The 19,938-nt window shown below is 42.4% G+C and overlaps 1 protein-coding gene across 1 annotated transcript in view; it reads right to left on the bottom strand.

The window, feature by feature from the left end:
- LOC139277417 (protein argonaute-2) overlaps positions 1 to 19,938 on the bottom strand; it is a 98,433-nt gene that overhangs the window by 33,978 nt on the left and 44,517 nt on the right. The window contains exons 5-10 of the mRNA XM_070895857.1: positions 14,428 to 14,564; positions 10,206 to 10,340; positions 8,276 to 8,363; positions 7,573 to 7,720; positions 594 to 713; positions 86 to 208 (exon numbers count right to left, since the gene is read on the bottom strand). Of these exons, the coding sequence (XP_070751958.1) occupies positions 86 to 208; positions 594 to 713; positions 7,573 to 7,720; positions 8,276 to 8,363; positions 10,206 to 10,340; positions 14,428 to 14,564 (751 nt within the window). The remainder of the gene's footprint in view (positions 1 to 85; positions 209 to 593; positions 714 to 7,572; positions 7,721 to 8,275; positions 8,364 to 10,205; positions 10,341 to 14,427; positions 14,565 to 19,938) is intronic.

Raw genomic sequence — 19,938 nt, 5'->3', positions numbered from 1 at the left:
CAGGATTTTCTTGAAGTAAAATTAAGGAGGTTTCAAAGTTCCAATAAACGGTTTGTCTGTTCGTTTTACAAAATAAAAGTCTTACCCGACCGCCATACAACAAGGAAGGTGCCTGAAGAACACGACCTGGTACATCAGTCATGTCATCTCTCACTCCTATTCCAAATTCTCGAACATATGGGTCAGCGTTAAAACTAGCACTTTTCATCTGAAAGGAAAAGGGCTCATTTGAATTGACTGAAGCAGATGTCTGTATACCTGAAAATAACTTATTTCACGCTATTAAAAATATATAGACATAACATAGCTTTTTTGGAACTACAAGTATTTAGATCAAAAAAAATATACATCTTGCATCTATTAGACCACAAAGAAACTTTGACAGGTCAGAAGCCAGAGAAAAATGTTGTGATTTCATCAGAACATATTTATCTAATTATTCACCACTCTGCTAGTAATGATTATAACTCCCACTACAGTGGTTCTGAAGTTAAAACAATAGAACTGAATGTTTGAAAAACAACTTTGATTTATCAGGAGTATACTGTATACCTAGACATCAAGAAGAAACTTCCCACAGCAGGTCTACTCACCAGTTTGCTGATCTCATCTTGTCTATCTGGTGCAGACCTAGCAGTGGCTCTAATCATAGTTGAGGTTTGATTGTCTGTCAGCTTTTTTATACATCTCTGGCCAGCTACAATGTTACACACCTGGAATGAGACCAATTAAAATTAATACATCAATAAACTAATGTGACAGCACAAGAACCTGTTGCAACTTTCAGAATCACACCTATGTTGGAAAATATAATTCCTGAAAGTTAAAAAAAAAATTCTTCTTAAAAAAAAATCAAACTACAACTTCCAATAACTGTTTTCCATTGCTCTATTTCCATTTACACCTCCAACATTAGATGTATGCACTATTAGATCTGTGACATCCAAGGCCATTGGTCTTCATTGTCCATGGACTCCCCAGCTCAACTAAGGAGTAAATACCTTGTGCATCAAATACAAAATAATGAATGGTTAGATAATAAGTTACAAATGTGCATTCCTATCCCTTGTTTTTAGGCTTGTACATGCCAGTTATGTCCAAACATTACATCAAAATCCAACTTGAGACCACAAGTTTATCCTGACCAACCAATAGCTTCTATGCAACAGACTTGCTTTCTCGGAATTCCTCAACAGAACCTGTAACGCCACTAATTCATGCCAACCAAAAAAACAAAACGGCCGCTTTCACAAATGGTCAATGAATATTTTAGAATCACATTTCTACCAACTATAAATAAATATTGAAAAAATATGCTTTTTGTTGTGTATGCAAGCACTCTAATAATGACTCGAGGTAAGGGTATAGTACTTGAACAGTAGAAACATAGAAAATAGGTGCAGCAGTAGGCCATTCGAGCCTGCACCACCATTCAATATGATCATGGCTGATCATGCATTTCAGGACCCACATTCCTGCTTTCTCTCCAACCCTTTGATCCCCTTAGACGTGAGGGCCACATCCAACTCCCTTTTGAATATATCTAACGAACTGGCATCAACAACTTTCTGTGGTAGAGAATTCCACATGCCCACAACTCTGAATGAAGAAGTTTCTCCTCATCTCAGTCCTAAAATGGCTTAGCCCTTATCCTTAGACTGTGACCCCTGGTTCTGGACTTCCCCAACATTGGGAACATTCTTTCTGCATCCAACCTGTCCAATCCCGCAAGAATTTTACATGTTTTTATGAATTATGAATGAGTTCTTCTAAATTCCAGTGAATACAAGCCGAGTCGATCCAGTCTTTCTTCATATGTCAGTCCTGTCATCCCAGGAATCAGTCTGGTGAACCTTCGCTGCACTCCCTCAATAGCAAGAATGTCCTTCCTCAGATTAGGAGATAGAAACTGTACACAATATTCAAGGTGTAGCCTTACCAAGGCCCTGTACAACTGCAGTAAGACCTCCCTGCTCCAATACTCGAATCCTCTCGCTATGAAGGCCAACATGCCATTTGCCTTCTTCACCACCTGCTGCACCTGTATGCCAACCTTCAATGACTGATGTACCATGACACCCAGGTCCCGTTGCACCTTCCCCTTCACCAATCTATCACCATTCAAATAATAATCAGCCCTCCTGTTTTTACTACCAAAGTGGATAACCTCACATTTACCCACATTATACCACATCTGCCATGTATTTGCCCACTCACCTAACCTGTCCAAGTCACCCTACATCCTCTTAGCATCCTCCTCACAGCTCACACTGCCACCCAGCTTCATGTCATCTACAAACCTGGAGATATTACATTCACTTCCTTCATCTAAATCATTAATGTATATTGTAAATAGCTGTGGTCCCAGCACTGAACCTTGCGGTACCCCACTAGTCACTGCCTGCCATTCTGAAAAGGACTCGTTTATTCCTACTCTGTTTCCTGTCTGCCAACCAGTTCTCTATCCAAGTTAGTACATTACCCCCAAAACTATGTGCTTTAATTTTGTACACTAATCTCTAATGTGGGACCTTGTCAAAAGCTTTTTGAAAGTCTAAATACACCACATCCATAGGCTCCCCCTTGTCCACTCTACTGGTTAGATCCTCAAAAAATTCTAGAAGATTTGTCAAGGATGATTTCCCTTTCATAAATCCATGCTGACTTGGACCGATCCGGTCACTGCTTTCCAAATGCGCTGCTATTACATCTTTAATAATTGAGTCCAACATTTTCCCCACCACCGATGTTAGGCTGACTGGTCTATAATTCCCTGTTTTCTCTCTCCCTCCTTTTTTAAAAAGTGGGGTTACATTAGCTACCCTCCAGTCCATAGGAACTGATCCAGAGTCTATAGAATGTTGGAAAATGACCACCAATGCATCCACTATTTCTAGGGCCATTTCCTTAGTCTGGGATGCAGACTATCAGGCCCTGGGGATTTATCGGCTTTCAATCCCATCAATTTCCCTAACACAATTTGCTGACCAATAAGGATTTCCTTCAGTTCCTCCTTCTCGCCAGGCCCTCGTTCCCCTAGTATTTCCAGGTTATTTGTGTCTTCCTTCGTGAAGACAGAACCAAAGTATTTGTTTTATTGGTCTGCCATTTCTTTGTTCCCCATTATCACTTCACCTGAATCTGACTGGAAGGGATCTACATTTGTCTTCACTAATCTTTTTCTCTTCACCTATCTGTAGAAGCTTTTGCAGTCAGTTTTTATGTTCCCTGCAAGCTTACTCTCATATTCTATTTCCCCCCTCCTAATTAAACCCTTTGTCCTACTCTGCTAAATTCTAAATTTCTCCCAGTCTTCAGATTTGCTGCTTTTTTTTGCCAATTTATATGCCTCTTCCTTGGATTTAACACTATCCCTAATTTCCCTTGTAAGCCATGGTTGAGCCACCTTCTCAGTTTTATTTTTACACCAGACAGGGATGTACAATTGTTGAAGTTCATCCATTTGATCTTTAAATGTCTGCCATTGCCTATCCACCGTCAACCCTTTAAATATCATTCGCCAGTCTATCCTAGCCAATTTAGTAGTGACTGTAGTCCTTTATTGCAGTTCCTAGAGCGAGGACACCAAGAAGTGAACTCCCTTTTATGCTTGGTTACCTGCAGTGTACAGTGTACAGGTCCAGCAGCAGCACCCTCTGATGGTACAGGTAGTGTATATAGGGTGATGGTATATTCAGTGGTCAGGTGTTACAACACATGCATTAACATGCATACATAACACTCTCTCCCTCCCCCCAAGCATTTTCCAAGTCCTTATTGCCATGACATGGGGAGGTTATCAGTAGTGGATGGTGGGGGATTGTGGTGAGGGTTGTGTGGATGCCGGGTGTGATCCATGTGTTCGTGGCTGTACACAGCCATTTCCCCCCCACCACCCCATACATAAGACCATGTGGGTGTCACTGTTGGAGGATTCCGCAGTGGTGGAGCAAGTACATGTTGTTATGGGTAAGGTACATACATTGTTGAATAGGTAGGTGGTGGCATTTAGTGGTGGGCAGGGCCACAGGGTGGTGTGGCCTCCTTGTCCTCCATTTGTGGTGGAAGTCTGGTCATCCCAGGTTCCGCCGGGAAAGCTGGAGGGTACTGGCCTCTTGCTCCCTGTGCTGGCCCTGGTGGCCGGGGAGGGGGGGCCTATCTGAGGCAGGTTGCCAGTGGTGGTGGCTGTGCTGTCCATTGACCGCTGTCCCTACAGTGGGTATGCTCCCACTGGGTGTGTGTGAACTCTTCCTGGCGCATCACATTGGTCCCGGAAGTGCAGGCTACATGATCTGGTAGCCCGCTGGACCTGGGTGTTTCCCACGGGGGGGGGGGGGGGGGGGGTTACCTTTGGCATTGTCAGTATACATGTAGAACCCAGTATAATTTCTCATTCTATCATTAGCATACATGATACATTGGCTCCGATTGCAACTTGCCGACTCGACATTGTTATATCTCTTTACACTTTCACATTTGTCACTTACAACGCTTTCTTGTGTACTATCAGTATCTCTGTATGAGGTTACATTTGGATACCTGCTTTTGTTAGTTACATTTGTCACGTTAGCATTGCTGGCATCACTGTACAACAGTCCATTTATATACCTGCATTCATTAATTACACTTTTATCTTTAATATCACCAGTATCGCGGTGCCAAGAGTGGAACTGTCCCTTTAATTGTTTTGGGCTGCTGGTCTCCTTTAAGAGGGCCTTGCACTCTTTACCCCAATCCGGTTCGCCGCTCAGTAACACTTATTGCTCCCTCAACGCTGCCCCTTGTGGTCTGGTCGTGGCCATCTTGATTCCAGGTGCTTCGTCTCGTGGTGCAGGCTGCGTGATCCTTCTCTCCCCAGGTTTTGCCACGGTCACCTGGAATCCATCTGCCGTGCCGATCTTCTTCCCTCGGAGTCCTGCCACTGGAGCCAGGAAGGTGAGGTCTGGTCGTTCAGGTTGGATCATCTTGCCGTTGAGTTGTGCAGTCTGTGTTGTCACCGCGCAATCGAGTCGGACGGTAGGATTTTCAGTTGCTGCAATGGATCCAAGTTTGGGGCCGTGTAGGATGTCGATCGCCAGGGCCCGGAGGCCTTCGTCGCTCCGACAGATTTGGACATGCTTCATCCATCATCATCTTCCCAGCAGCACTGGACCATTACCGGCAACGATCCACAAGGGAAGCTTGAGCATCGCGCCACCATGGGATACCTGGACCTCCACACTGCCAACGAATGGGGTGGTGCCTTTTGTGTAGGTGAGCAGCTTTGCCTGGATTGGGGACATTTTGGGTTGCTTGGCAGGGTTGTCCCAGAGTTTCCCAAAGGCCGTTTGATTCATTAACAACTAGCTCACACCTGTGTCGATCTCCATCGAGACTGGAACCCCGTTGATTTCCACTTCCATTTTTCACGGGAAACTCTCGGTGGAGCAGGTATATATTCCATACTCCTCTTCCAGGGGCTGAGCAGCTTCGTCCTCATCAGCGCTGGAGCCCGGGTGATCGGCCAATTCTTCAGCGACTCGGTGAGTACAACTTCTTCTACACATTCGCTGAAGGTGACCTTTAGTGTTGCAGCCTTTGCAGGTATAGTCTTTGTAACGGCACTGGTGGGCCCTGTGGTTTCCTCCACAGCACCAGCACGCGGCAAGTCGGTTGGCCCCATGTGGCTGACTCAGGGCAGCAGTCGTGTCTCTGAAAGTCGCCATTCGGTTCACTGTACTCGTCAGGTTAGAGTCCTGGGTGTGAGTCATCATCCTTTTGCAGTCACAGACCGAAATCGTGAATGCCTGGCTCACTTTGATTGCCTTCTGCAGGGTCATAGTAGTGTCCGCAGAGAGCAGTTTATGGAGGAGGCCCTCGTGGCCAATTCCAATAACGAAGATGTCCCTGAGTACTTTGGTGAGGTGGTCGCCAAAACCACACAGTGCAGTTAATCTTCTCAGATCTGCAGCATATTTAGCAATTTCTTGGCCTTCGGGCCGCCGGTGGGTGTAGAGCCGGTGTCTGGCTGTGAGGATGCTCTCTTTGGGTTTAAGTTGTTCAAAGTTACGAGCTCCGCATAGGTCTTGGTTGTCATCTTCGCTGGGGCTAGCAGGTCCCTGACGAGGCCGTGGACATTGGGCCCACAACTGCTGAGTAGGATGGCTCTGCGCTTGTTCGCCAGCGAGGCCGGTGAGTCCCCAGCCAGGTCGTTCGTGATGAAAAAGTGATCTAGCCTTTCCACAAAGGCATCCCAATCTTCCCCATCAGGGAATTGTTGGAAGTTGCTTAGGTTAGATATATTGTGCGTGGAAATTTGTTACCTCGTCGCCAGTTGTTGTGTATGCAAGCACTCTAATAACAACTCCATGAGGTAAGGATATAATACTTGAACAGTTGTGGCCTTAGTCCTTTATTACAGCTCCTAGAGTGAGGACACCAAGAGGTGAGCTCCCTTTTCTACTTGCAGTGTACAGGTGACCCTTAGGTCTCCAGCAGCAGCACCCTCTGGTGGTACAGGTATAGTGTATACAGGGTGAAGATACATTCAGTTGTCAGGTGTTACAGTACATACATTAACATGCATACATAACACTTTTTTATTTACACAAATGGTTATGAGGCTTTGGAATGCACCACCCGAGTTACTGATTAAAACAGAGATCATGTAAATATTTCCAAATAGGCTTGAGGAACAAAGGGATATGGGAAGAATGTGGGCACGAGATTAGGACTACTACTCCTGTGGAGTATAAATAACACTGACTAGTTGGCCCAACAGCATGCTTTTGTGTTCTAATTTCTATGTAATTCTAAGCAAAATAAAGCCGAGTAGCACTTGGTATTGGCCAGAAATACTGCATGGTGCAATTAGAGTAGAAAGCAGCTTGATTGAAATTCCAGTTACATCAAACTATTTTCTTTCCTTTTACACAAAAGTGCACCAATATATATATATATATATTTTTAAACTGCACTAAATTTAACTGGTATCACATTAATAGAAATAATCATGATCTCAATCACCAGTAGAATACTGGTATTAATAGTGTGAACATGGCCAGCCTTTGATCTATTCAAGATCTCCGACGCCAAAAAAGGTAAACCCAGCATGGTAACTCGATGTCACTGCGTCCCTAACTTCACCAGGGCCTGTGGTGTTGAATTTAAAGGAAATTGGAGCATTTGTATATTCAGAGCGGAGACGGATGGAGGCTCAATTCCCTTTCCATTCAGTTCCCAATCCAAGCAGTGTTGAGCAAGAAGGAACTCTCAAATTGGACAGGAGACTGGGGCAACCGCAGTAACTAGAGGGAAAATAGGTGAGTCACGCCTACAAGGTCTCTGGCAACTCTTAGCCAGCTACATTGTGCTCTCACAATGTTGGCTAAAGAGATGTCGAAACAGGTGGACAAAGATAAAAATAAGAATGCAAAAGAGAAAAGGGGAAAAATATAAGTGAAAAATTATCTGAAGAGCAACTGTAGATCTTAGATTATCCATACACCAACAGATTCGGTGCAAAAGGATTACAACATATTTTATTTTAAACCTTTATTAAAAGCCAAGTATGTCACAATTCAACTGACTTACCTCAAGAGGAAGATAGGTGTGTTTTTGCTCCTGTCCAACTTGTAGACATGGTAAATGGGGATAGCGAAGATTTAGTTTGTGCTTGTCCTTGAAATATTGTGCTACTGTGCATTCAACAGTCTGCCCATTCTCCTGCTGAAGTGGGAATCTAAGTAAATCCAACAGGGAAAAATAAAATTAGGAGTCTCACTCAGACAATACAAATTAAACCAAAAATAAATACATTTTAATATTTTTATTTTAAAAAGACCGTTATTAGGGAGGCACCAGTGAGAAAATATTTTATCAACAATGCTTTTCGTAAAATTTAAAATGGTTTTCGGAATGAATACACCAAAGATTTATTTCTCTTAAATGTCAAAACCTATCACAGCATAGGTGGGAAAACTTATAACAGCAACTACTTAAGACGCTCAATTTTGCTTTTACACGAGATGGGCACTTTTGAGTTCAACAGACTTCCCTACGGAAGTATAACTGTACCATTCTACAATATCTGAGGTTAATATACTGTTACATACATCCATACAACTGCCTACCTAAACTATTCCATTGAATGCATTGAATTAATTCATTTTACTTACATTTCCGCATCCAATACAGTCCCTAAAATGATTTACCACTGAAGATTTTTTTTTTTTTTTAAACTCAATTGTCAAAAACATATTATTCTGCAGTTATTTTTCATGCATAAATGTCTTACGTTTGATGGCTTGCTGGTCTTCTGGTAACATTGCACACTCTATACTTTCTCTTCATTTGTCCACAATGAGTTATTTCCACCTTGAGTCCTACAGAGAATTAAATCCAGTCTTTCAAACAGACCAAATGCTAATATTTCTACAGCACTCATAATATATAAATGTAGCATAGAATCATACAGCACAGGAGTCTATTTGGCCCATCGTGCCTGTGGCAGCTCTGTGGTAGAGCTATCCAACTAGTCCCACTCGCCCATTCTTTCCCCATAGCCCTGCAAATTATTCTCTTCAATCATTTATCCATTTTCCTTGTTAAAGTTATCATTGAATCTGCTTCCACCACACTTTCAGACAGCGCACTGCAGATCACAACAACTCACTGGGGAAAAATAAGTTTCCTCATGTCACCTCTGGTTCTTTTACAAATCACCTTAAACCTGTGTCCTCTGGTTACCAAACCATCTCTATTTATTTTATCACAACCATGATTTTTGAATACCTCTATCAAATATCCACTTAACCTGCTCTTCTCTAATGTGAACAACCCCAGCTTCTCCACATAACTGAATGAGTAAATATCTGTTGCATTCTCTTTTAAGGCCTTAACACCCTTCCAAAGTTTGGTGCCCAGAATTGAACACAATACTCTAGCTGATGCCTAACCAGTGTTTTATGAAGGTTTAGCATAACTTCCTTGCTTTTGTAGTCATTTGCATCTATTAATAGAGCTAATAGATGCTTTTTTATTTTTAAACAGCCTTCTCAACTTGTCCTGCCACCTTTAAAGATTTGTGTGCATAGATTAGTGTCAGCCAGTGGCTCAATCGGTAGAACCCTTGCCTCTGAGTCAGATGGTTGTGGGTTCTAGTCCCACTCCGAAGGTTTGAGCACAAAAATCTAGCCCGACACTCCAGTGCAGTGCTGAGGGAGTGCTGCACTGACGGAGGTGCCTTCTTTCAGCTGAGACGTCAAACCGAGGTCCCACCTGCTCTCAGATGGACATAAAAGATCCCACGGCACTATTTCAGAGGGGAGGAGGGTGATATTCCCAGTGTCCTGGTCAATATTTATCCCTCAATTATCACAAACAGATTATATTGTGGTCATCATCAGCTTGCTGCGTGAAAATTGGCTGCCACGTTTCCTACATTACAACAGTGACTACACTTCAGAAAGTGTAGTGCTGTAAAGCGCTTTGGGATATCCGGTGGTCATAAAAGCAATTCTTTCTTTATCATTCTATGATACTAGTTCAGAAAGTATTCTTAAATAAAATCTGAAAATCTTAAAGCAACAGTCAGCTTCTAAACTCAGTTAGAAGAATCTATTTTCCACTGTACAATTTGCTCCTAGTTACAATATCAATCTTTAACACTGCAGTATTCAATTTCCAGTGGAGCAGAAATGAAATGCAAATATTCTGTCCCTTTTTTTATACATTTAATCTTGGAATTTGGATGATGCTGGCACGGTAGCATTTATTGTAGATCCCCATTTACCTTGACAACGGAGTGGTTTAAGAGTCAACCACGTAGTGTGAGACGAGTCCTATGTAGGTCTGACTAGTTACGGGTGGCAAGTTCCCTTCACTGAAGGAGGAGAGTGAACTGGGTGGGTTTATATGACAATCTGACAGCTTTCATCTTCATTTTTTCTGATGTCAGTTCACAAATGACCAAATATACTGAATTCAATTGCACAACTTTCCATATTACTATTTGTACTCTCAACCTCTGGTTGCAGTTCCAGAACCAGAACCATTACATTACCATGATCCCTAAATTGACTCTACAGACCATTAGTTCTCAACTAATATTGTGCAATACTATAAAATTGCAAAAGGAAGGAAAACTGCAACAGTACGTTAAATACTAGCATATTTAATACTGTAAAATGCATCGAACTGTAATTGTATTCCGTTTCTACACTTACCTTTGATCTCCTTGGTGAATTTTACTCTCTGGGAGTCAGTTAATGGTTTCTGCTGTTCTTCAATATTTTTAAAATCCAAAACTTCACACATGAATTCAATCACTGGCTGGGCTTTATAAAACGCTGTAGCGGATACTGAAAACAGAAAGAGATTTCTAAAGATTTGTAACATTCCCTCACTCCCTTTTTTGTAGCAAACATTTGAGCTCAAAATAATGGCTACTAGTGGTAGGGAGTGACAGTTTTCCCATTTGTAACATCCAGGATTAGCATTTCACAATCGCAAGTCAACTGTAGTAGTCAGATGCAGTAAAGCTCTCTCTTCCCTGCCTCAAAATATGCTATAATTCTAACCTCTGAAAAACCTGGAAAAGGAGCCAGGAGCAGCTTTTTCTCACTAAAAAAAATAGATGTTAAAAATAACTACAGGTCAACTTCCAAAAGGCAGAAAGAGCGGTTTTTGGGGGTTTCCGGATTTCAGAACAGTAATCAGATGTCCCGAATCCAAAAACCGCTGGGCTGAGTTTCGGGTTTTTCCTGATTTCGGAGACGAAATCAGACGTCCCAAAATTTAGCTCGCAGCACGCCCGTAGTTAGGAAGAAAAAAACTGCCAGGGGAAAAACCTGCAGCCCTTGGAACAGCGGTAGGTATGAAGACATGCAAAAAAGGCAAGTTAAAGTTTTTATTTTTAAATTCTCTTCCAGCGATTCGATAGTTATGTGTTGTGAAATTTTTGTAATTTTTTTTTTGCAATTTTTTTGGGGTGTCTGTGCGTGGTGAGGGCGGGGGGAGGATTATTTACAAAATACTGATCAAAATACCGGTGTCCGGAACTCTGGATTTCGGAGGTTGTACCTGTAGAATGTTTGCTAGCCTGGAAGTAGCATTATCTGATTTATATTGTGATTATGTAGAAAGGGTTTTAAACATGGATTTGAACAGCATAGGAAACTATGATCTAGAGGCAGAAAGAATAGACGAGGAACTGGGAGATATGGAGCGGGGAGCTTGGGCAGCAAACCAAGACCTAGAGCTGGAACACATGGTAAATTTGAAGTATAAAAAAAGGTTAACCTGCACAAGCTCAAGAAGCCTTCTGGGCAAATCATCAATCATGTCTGGACAATATATGTTGCCATCTCGGTTTGGGCAGAAGCAGTTTGTCAATTTACTGGATTGTCAAAACCGCAGCCATTATAAATGGAGTATGTTAGTTTTACACAAATTACACTGACATGTTCCTTATGTAGTAAACAGGCTGCATTATGCCTCAAACGACAGCTGGTCACCTGAACCTGGCTGAAACTGTTTCCATGTCTTTATAACTAAGCTTCAGTCAAGTAATATTCAGCGCTTCGGGTCTATGACTTAATTTTAAGGAACTAAGTTGGTGAATGAATGTAACGAGTGATGTTCCACATGATTGTGTTCTGGGTCTCCTGTTATTCATACAATGAAGGAAATAGAGGGTGAATTAAGCAGAAAGAATGACAGATGGATTTTTGTGTGAAAAATAAAGGGTAATGCATAGTGGAATGGGAAATGTGAAGTGCGTACAATATAATGAAGTGATAAGGTGCCCATTAGCTGAAGTTGAAATGATTTGGAGGTGATCCTGAACCACTAAAGGGGCTAGAATTTCGGCGACTTTGCGACCGGGTTTTTGCCGCTGTGTCACCCTCCGTGGCGAAAACCCGGTCGGCGGGATCTTCGGGGTACCTTTTTGCGGCGGCACTTCCACATACCGCCGAGGAGAGGAGCGCTGCCGTGTAAGATCGCAAATTGCGTTTGCAATCGATTTTTGGCTCTCTGGGGATCGTATTCTGCACCAAGATTACCGACATTTCAAATGTGTCGGTGCAGCCCTGCCAGCAGCGGTAAGTATGAAAACCTGCAAAATAGGCAAGTTAAAGTTTTTATTTTTTAATTCTTTTTTAGCGATTTAGTAGGCAAGGGTTTTGTGAATATTCTTTTTTGTTTTTTCCTCCCTCCCAAGGCCTTTCGCAGTGCTAGCAGCCTCGGACTAAAGTTGCCGAAATTCACGGTTTGCACTGAGAATCCTCGCCAATTTTTACCGATGGCACCATGGCGCAGAATTAAAGGCCGAAAAGCGGGCCTGAAAATGGTAATTTTGGCCTAAAAATACAGTATTCGCCCACAACCGAAATTCTAGCCCAAAGTATCTAGTCATTTGGAAGTTGTAATCAGAGGTAAATAAAGTACTCAAATGTGTTTTGTTGACATTTGATCAGAAGTTGAAACAAGGTTATTCTAATCTTGCAACGATCATTGATGAGGATGCATTTAGAATGGCATGTAATTTTGAAAGGATGCTGATTCAGTGGAACGAGCTCAATGGAGAAACAAAAAGATTGAAAGACGATACCATCCAAGCCTTGCAAATGTTTTATACAATTAAGCATTCTTTGCCATAAAGGGGGTTAAAACTACAGAATTCTGTATCCAAAACAAGTGAATGCAGCAGCTATACACCGATTCAAGCAACTCATAAGGTTGGGTTATGATAAGATTAAAACCAATTTCGTTGTCAATAATTTTGATGGTTTAACTAGAACTGCAAGAAAGTTTCAACCTTGTTTGGATACTATTAATGTATTATAAAAACTGCATGTACACCACTGCAATGTTTATATTGCACATGCATGCCAATACATAATGCACTTGTACGTTGGTTTCTAGGACCATGATTATCACCTATTTGTTAGTGAAAGTTAAAATGCAAAATTATTAACTCCATAAAAGCTAAACGGTCCACATGCATATATATATTACACACACAATTACACACTCAGAATGAAGTGTGAAACTGTGAGTGGTTATTTCTAGTGCGTCACATTGAAGGTCAACATCTATCAAATGTAGAAATCACAGTGCAAAACTGTTTAGACTTTAACAACTGGATTTTCGGGTGGTTTGCAATCGGGTTTTCATGCACTTTGACAATCCGCGGCAAAAAAAAAAAATCGGACGCTCAGCTGTTTTTCGCCCAGTCGCGATCCTCAGCCCAGTTTTTGTGGCGGCGCTTCTACAGCTGCGCTGGGGTGTAACGACTCGGATTGAGACAATGTCCGAGTTTCGAGACTCACCCAACCTGTACTTCACGCCTTGCCGGCAACGGTAAGTTGAAAAAACTGAAAAAAACGCAAGCTAAAGATTTTATATTTTTTTATACTTTTGCAACGATTTGTCAGGTAAGGGTGTTGGGCAATTTGTTTTTTTTCCCTCCCAAGGCCTCCTTCGAAGCACTCCCGGCCCAGCACTAAAGCTGTCGAGGATCCAGCTTTTGCGCCGCGAAAATAGTGCAACGCCTCCCTTTGCACTGCGCCCTCGGCCAAAAATTAAGCAATGAATCAGTAACTTTAATTGGGTGGTAATTTTCCCGCCTCGCCTCAGTTTTCGAAAGCCGAAAATCCAGCCCTAAGATTCAATAAATTTGAATAGATTATGAACTCTAGTTTCCAATGTTATTTTGAGCCCAGTCTGCCCTATCAGGTAGATTTAAAAGATTTCACAGACTTTCAAGAACAAGGAAGCTCTCTCAATGGTATAAAAGCAGAAAATGCTGGAAATACTCAGCAGGTCAGGCAGCATCTGTGGACAGAGAAAAACAGAGTTAACTTTTCAGGTTGATGACCTTTCGTCAGAATTGTCTCCACAGATGCTGGCCGACCTGCTGAGTATTTCCAGCATTTTCTGTTTTTTTTTCAGATTTCCAGCATCTCTGCAATATTTTGCTTTTGTATTCAGTTCTCAATATCTTGGCCAATAATTCGCAATCAAAATTGCTATTGAAAAATAGATTAGTCATCTATGCCATTCCTGTTTGTGGTAATTTCCTCTGTGCAAATTGGCTGTCATGCTTCCCTATACTACATAACAGTGACTACACTTCAAAAGTACTTCATTGGCTGTGAAGTGCTTTCGGAAGCACTAAGGCTGCGAAAGGCACTATACAAATGCAAGTTTCTTATTTCTTCCCGTTTAAAAAAAAAACTAGTTAATGTGGCTCTATCTTAGGTCCCTATTTTAGTTTTTTTCCCCCCCAGAGTTATCACCCATACCAATTAAGCTTATTAATCAATGTAATTTAAAAAAACTCAAAATACACCTCAAAATTAGATCAGTTGAGAGTGAGGTGAATATTATCTCATTTCTAAAAAAACAAGAAATTAGTACAATATGCTATACTCTGAAACCTACCATCAATATTAAGCATCATTTTCCACAATGAAGGCCTGACTGACTGGTGAAATCCAAACCAGACTTCCCTACCCCCTCCCAAGGGATTAGAGCACCCCTCAGATGGTGTGAAGAATGAACGGCCTACTGGAGTGTACCTGAAAGGGAAAAAAATATATTTTAACTGGGGAGAGAATGTAACTACTATCTATGTAACTGTGATACTTTATTGAAACAATTTTTACAGCACCTCTTGCAAATTAAGCAGTGTAAAGTATATTCACTCTTAAAAATACAATATTGACTGAAAAGTGGATGTAGGAACTACATCTCCGTCTGGCTTCAAACAAGGCTATAAAATCGTAGTGCTGTACAATACTCGGAGAATGTTAAAGCTACAATACTGTGGAAGGGAAAAAGAGGGAAAAAAAAAAACATCGAGAATCATTCACACCACTATTGCCCATCCCTTGTCAGCTGCCTGTGGGACAAGGCAGACCAAAAAACAAAAGGCATTAAAATGGTAATTAAGAATGAATCATATTGTGACATTCACTGCCAATCATGAACTCTTCAAAAAAAATCCTCACAGCATTGAAAAAACGCGAGTATGCCTATTGTAGCTTCCAGTTCAGATCCACTGTAGGTATAGCCAGAAGAGTTTCATTTTTTTGTACGCTGCTTTATGTCTGCATGGTGGAGATAGATGTTCTGTACCCACCTGCTCAAATAGCTGATGGTCCACGTGTTACATGTTTCACCAGCACAGAAATCCCCTCCGTTCAGTGGTTCTGGACTGAAGGGATATCACTGTACTATTAAAGCAACGTGTATATTATTTTACCAAGTCTGCACAGAAGTGGGCACGTTTGGGATGTGATGACAGCTATATCCAGTGATACTGTACCAACCTTTCGTTAACAAATCACTGCAGTTGGAAAAATAAAGATCCATTTGGGTCTGAACCCAAGGTTTACCAACATTGCCAAAAAATGGATGCCCAGTCAAACCGAGCAGCTGTTCTATATTTTGATCAATTAATTTTACTAATAAAGGGATGTAAAAAAAGAACATGGGGAATGGGCAGGGAAGTGGAGCTGAGTCCATGATCAGATCAGCCATTATCTTATTGAAGGGAGGAGCATGATCGAGGGGCCAAATGGCCTACTTCTGCTCCTATTTCTTATGTTCTTATATTAACATTTTAATTTAAATTTCATTAAATGGGGTAAAATTCCTGAGGGAGCAGGTTTTACCCATGCTGTATAAGGAATGAGTTTGGTAACATGAATAATTTTTCTGACCCCGTTTTTTTATGCTAACCATATGAAACTTAGTCAGGTAGAGGATTTTTCATATATAAACATGCCTAATAGGAAGTCTCCTACTTTCCAGAAAAAAACTTTTCAGTATCAGATTTAAATTTTAATTACAATTCCGCAGAAGCTCACAGCACATTGCCTCGCTGACTCCTGATTTCCCATTCATCTCTCTACAGCTCTGTTTCCGTTCCCCAAGTGTGTTGGTGTGCTGGGGATGGAAATTACTGCACACGCATTAAAGTCAAACTTCCTGTTCTGTGAAGTCGCCTTCTAGATCTCTTTCCACCCCCACCCCTCGCCCCCCAGATTCAGTTTTAATGCACACTATAAATCTGTTCAAGTGCTACTGCTTCTGCACATCAGCATTATTGGAGACTGGAAGCTGAAGAGGAACAAGCAGGAACTAATCAATGAGTGTAGGCGAACAAATTCAGGGTGAGCAGAGCAAGAGAGTAGTGATGGAGAGACAAAAGGACAGGACAGCAGGACCGATTGCACTCTCCAGAGTAAGCTATATTACCATACACAATGATTCCTGGGCAGCAATGCCTCCCCCCACCCACAAATTGATTCACATAACCTACATTTCTTGTATTATACACATGCATTGTAGATGCAAAGACATATGAACTTTAATAATTATACCCAAGAAGTTTTTAATTATTTGAATTACCCAAATGCAAGCCTTTAATAAACTGGAACATTGAACCAAGTAGATAATCAGCTCTTTAGATTAAAAATAAGGAAGAGAGAAGTATTGAATGAGGTTCACCAGAGATATATAAATGACCCAGAATCACATTATCAACGCAAGGCAATTTAATTGGCAGAGGACTGCGGATTCTGAGAACGCAGCCAACTCTTAGAGAGGTCAATGTAGATTGCACTCGGGCTGATAAGGACAAATGCAAGATACTGCATGTTGAAAGTAAAAATAATCAACACTTTTACTGTATGAATGGGACAGAACATGTCCAGGAGAAAGTTAAGAGACACCTAGGGGTACCAGTTTACTCATCACTCACCGATCTAAATATTCAGGTAGAGCTTTAGAAGTCATCACCATAGGCAGTCCCTCGGAATCGAGGAAGACTTGCTTCCACTCTAAAAAGGAGTCCTTAGGTGGTTGAACAGTCCAATCCAAGAACCACCGTCCCTATCACAGGTGGGACAGATAGTCGTTGAGGGAAGGGATGGGTGGGACAGGTTTGCCGCACGCTCTTTCCGCTGCCTGCGCTTGATTTTTGCGTGCTCTCGGCGATGAGACTCTAAGTGCTCAGCGCCCTCCCGGATGCACTTCCTCCACTTAGGGCAGTCTTTGGCCAAGGACTCCCAGGGTATCAGTGGGGATGTTGCACTTTATCAGGGAGGCTTTGAGGGCATCCTTGTAACATTTCCTCTGCCCACCTTTGGCTCGTTTGCCACGAAGCAGTATAACGCTTGCTTTGGGAGTCTCATATCTGGCATGCGAACAATGTGGCCTGCCCAGCAGAGCTGATCAAGTGTGGTCAGTGCTTCAATGCTGGGAATGTTGGCCTCATCGAGGACCCCAACGTTGGTGCGTCTGTCCTCCCAAGGGATTTGTAGGATCACGCATGACCAACCAGACTTTTTTTTAAAAAAGATGATTTTCTAAAGTGACAAACTTTCAGAAGACCTTTGGTAAGTATCCCGGGAATCTCCTTTATTAGCTAGTCAGTGGGGAATCAGGGGCACAGAATTTGCTACAGGAAGGGGCACTGAGGATATTTTTATGTGTGACAGTTGTAGAGTTTCTGGGTCTTTGCCAATTAACCCTTCCCCAGTTCCAAAAGATTTGACTTGACCCGTATTGGTGACAGTAATTATGTTTTACTCAGTGCAAGTGTGACTTGATACATTACAGTATCGGAGTGGTAGTTAAACAAGGCGCAATCAAGATTTATATTACCCGTTATGCCCTGGGAAGACACGATCTCCACAGGTCAGCCCTGGCCTCTTGGTGTGACGCGTGTCGATCCTCCGCCAACACAAATTCCTCCGCCAACACAAATCCCTCCTCGGCTCATCGGGTGACTGTTCCCAAGCACTTTGCTAAATACCTCTACAACCCAAGTGTCTGAGGAACCCCCTTCTTGTACTACTTTTTAAACCAGCAAACCTATGGGGACCAGTTAACCCAATCACTGACTTACACCTGAAACCACCCCCCTGTCCAATTAGAGATGCCACGTACCGAATGATCCTGGCCTGTCCATGTCAAATCATGACACCCTGACATCATCTGTTTTTGACCTTCAAGACACCGACCTAGGGTAGTGCTGGCAACACAAAAGGAACATGTCTCCATTGCAGAGATATGGATCCTCGCTGTTGGCCTATATTTATAATTGCCTGCAGATAACATTCCAACAGAAATATGCACCTCCTTATTCTGAAACTATGCCCTCTAGTTCTTGACTCCACCACGAGGGAAAACATACTCTCTGCATCTACCCTGTCTAGCCCCCTCAGAATCTTTCAGTAAGTTTCAATAAGATCACCTCTCGTTCTTCTAAACTCCAATGAGTATAGGCCCAACCTTTCTTCATAAGACACCCCTTCATCTCCAGAATCAACCTAGTTAACCTTTTCTGAACTGCCTCCAATGCAAGTATATCCCTCCTTAAAATGGAGACCAAAACTGTATGCAATACACTAGGTGTGGTCTCACCAATGCCTTGTACAGTTGCAGCAGGACTGCCCTACTTTTATACTCCATCCCAGAGGAGGAATTTCTTCTGAGGGTTGTGAATCTTTGGAATTCTCTACCTCAGAGTTATGGCGGTTGAGTCATTGAATATATTTATGGTGGAGATACAGATTTTTGAACGATAGAGGAGTCAAGGGTTATGGAGAGCGGGCAGGAAAGTGGAATTGAGGCCAAGATCAGATCAGCCATGATCTTATTGAATGGGGGAGCAGGCTCGAGGGGCCAAATGGTCTACTCCTATTTCTTATGTTCTTATTAATAATAGAATCAACTGATTTAGTTCAGGTTAGTTAATAAGAGAATATAAAGAGAGACTTCCCAGGTTTCTCTCAGTGGCGGCAGTGAAAGATATTACATGTAGTGTACTCTCGGACTGTGCCGAAATTCACCTGTTTCAGGTGTACATATCAATGACCTGGAATTGCTGCCCCAAGTTGAAGAAAAGCTGAGGGCGTTAAAATGACTAGTCACTCACCAGTGTGGGGTGGCTATAAACAAAGCAAATAGGTTTATACTGCCATATCCATTGATTTATACTGCCATATCCATTGATTTCAAATCCCCAAGGTAATACTAAAGCTATATAGTGCCCTGGTTAAGCCACTTCTGAAGTACTATTCTGTTCACTGAAACACGGGGGGGGGGGGTAAAGAGAGGGCATCCACGCCCTACAAACAATGTAGAGGAGAGTAAAGAGATTGATCCCTGGTGCAAGAACAAAGAATGGCTTGATAAACTCGGGCCCTTCAACCTCAGAGACATGCATCAGAGGGGAACTTTAGGGGTATACAACATATTTAATGCGATAATCCCAAAATAATACTCTCAAAAATGTCAGGAAGACATTAAGGGTCGTGTAAAGAAAATCCAGGACAGATGTTGGGAAGTATGTCTTTATGCAAAGTGTGATACCCACCCACCTGTATGGCTCAGAAACATGGACCATGTACAATAGACACCTCAAATCGCTGGAGAAATACCACCAACGATGTCTCCGCAAGATCCTGCAAATCCCCTGGGAGGACAGATGCACCAACATTAGCGTCCTCGACCAGGTAAACATCTCCAGCATTGAAGCACTGACCACACTCGACCAGCTCTGTTGGGCAGGCCACATTGTTCGCATGCCTGACACAAGACTCCCAAAGCAAGCGCTCTACTCAGAACTCCTTCACAGCAAACGAGCCCAAGGTGGGCAGAGGAAACGTTTCAAGGACACCCTCAAAGCCTCCTTGATAAAATGCAACATTCCCACCGACACCTGGGAGTCCCTGGCCAAAGACAGTCCTAAGTGAAGGAAGTGCGTCCGGGAAGGCGCTGAGGGCATGCAGAAACCAAGCGCAGGTAGCGGGAGGAGCGTGCTGCAAACCAGTCCCACACACCCTTTCCTTCAACGACTGTCACAAATGGGACAGAGACTGCAATTCTCGTATTGGACTCATTTTTAGAGTGGAAGCAAGTCTTCCTCGATTCCAAGGG

The sequence above is a fragment of the Pristiophorus japonicus genome, chromosome 1 (assembly GCF_044704955.1).
Source record: "Pristiophorus japonicus isolate sPriJap1 chromosome 1, sPriJap1.hap1, whole genome shotgun sequence".
NCBI classification, from domain to species: Eukaryota; Metazoa; Chordata; class Chondrichthyes; family Pristiophoridae; genus Pristiophorus; species Pristiophorus japonicus.
This window is presented reverse-complemented; position numbering and strand designations above follow the sequence as displayed.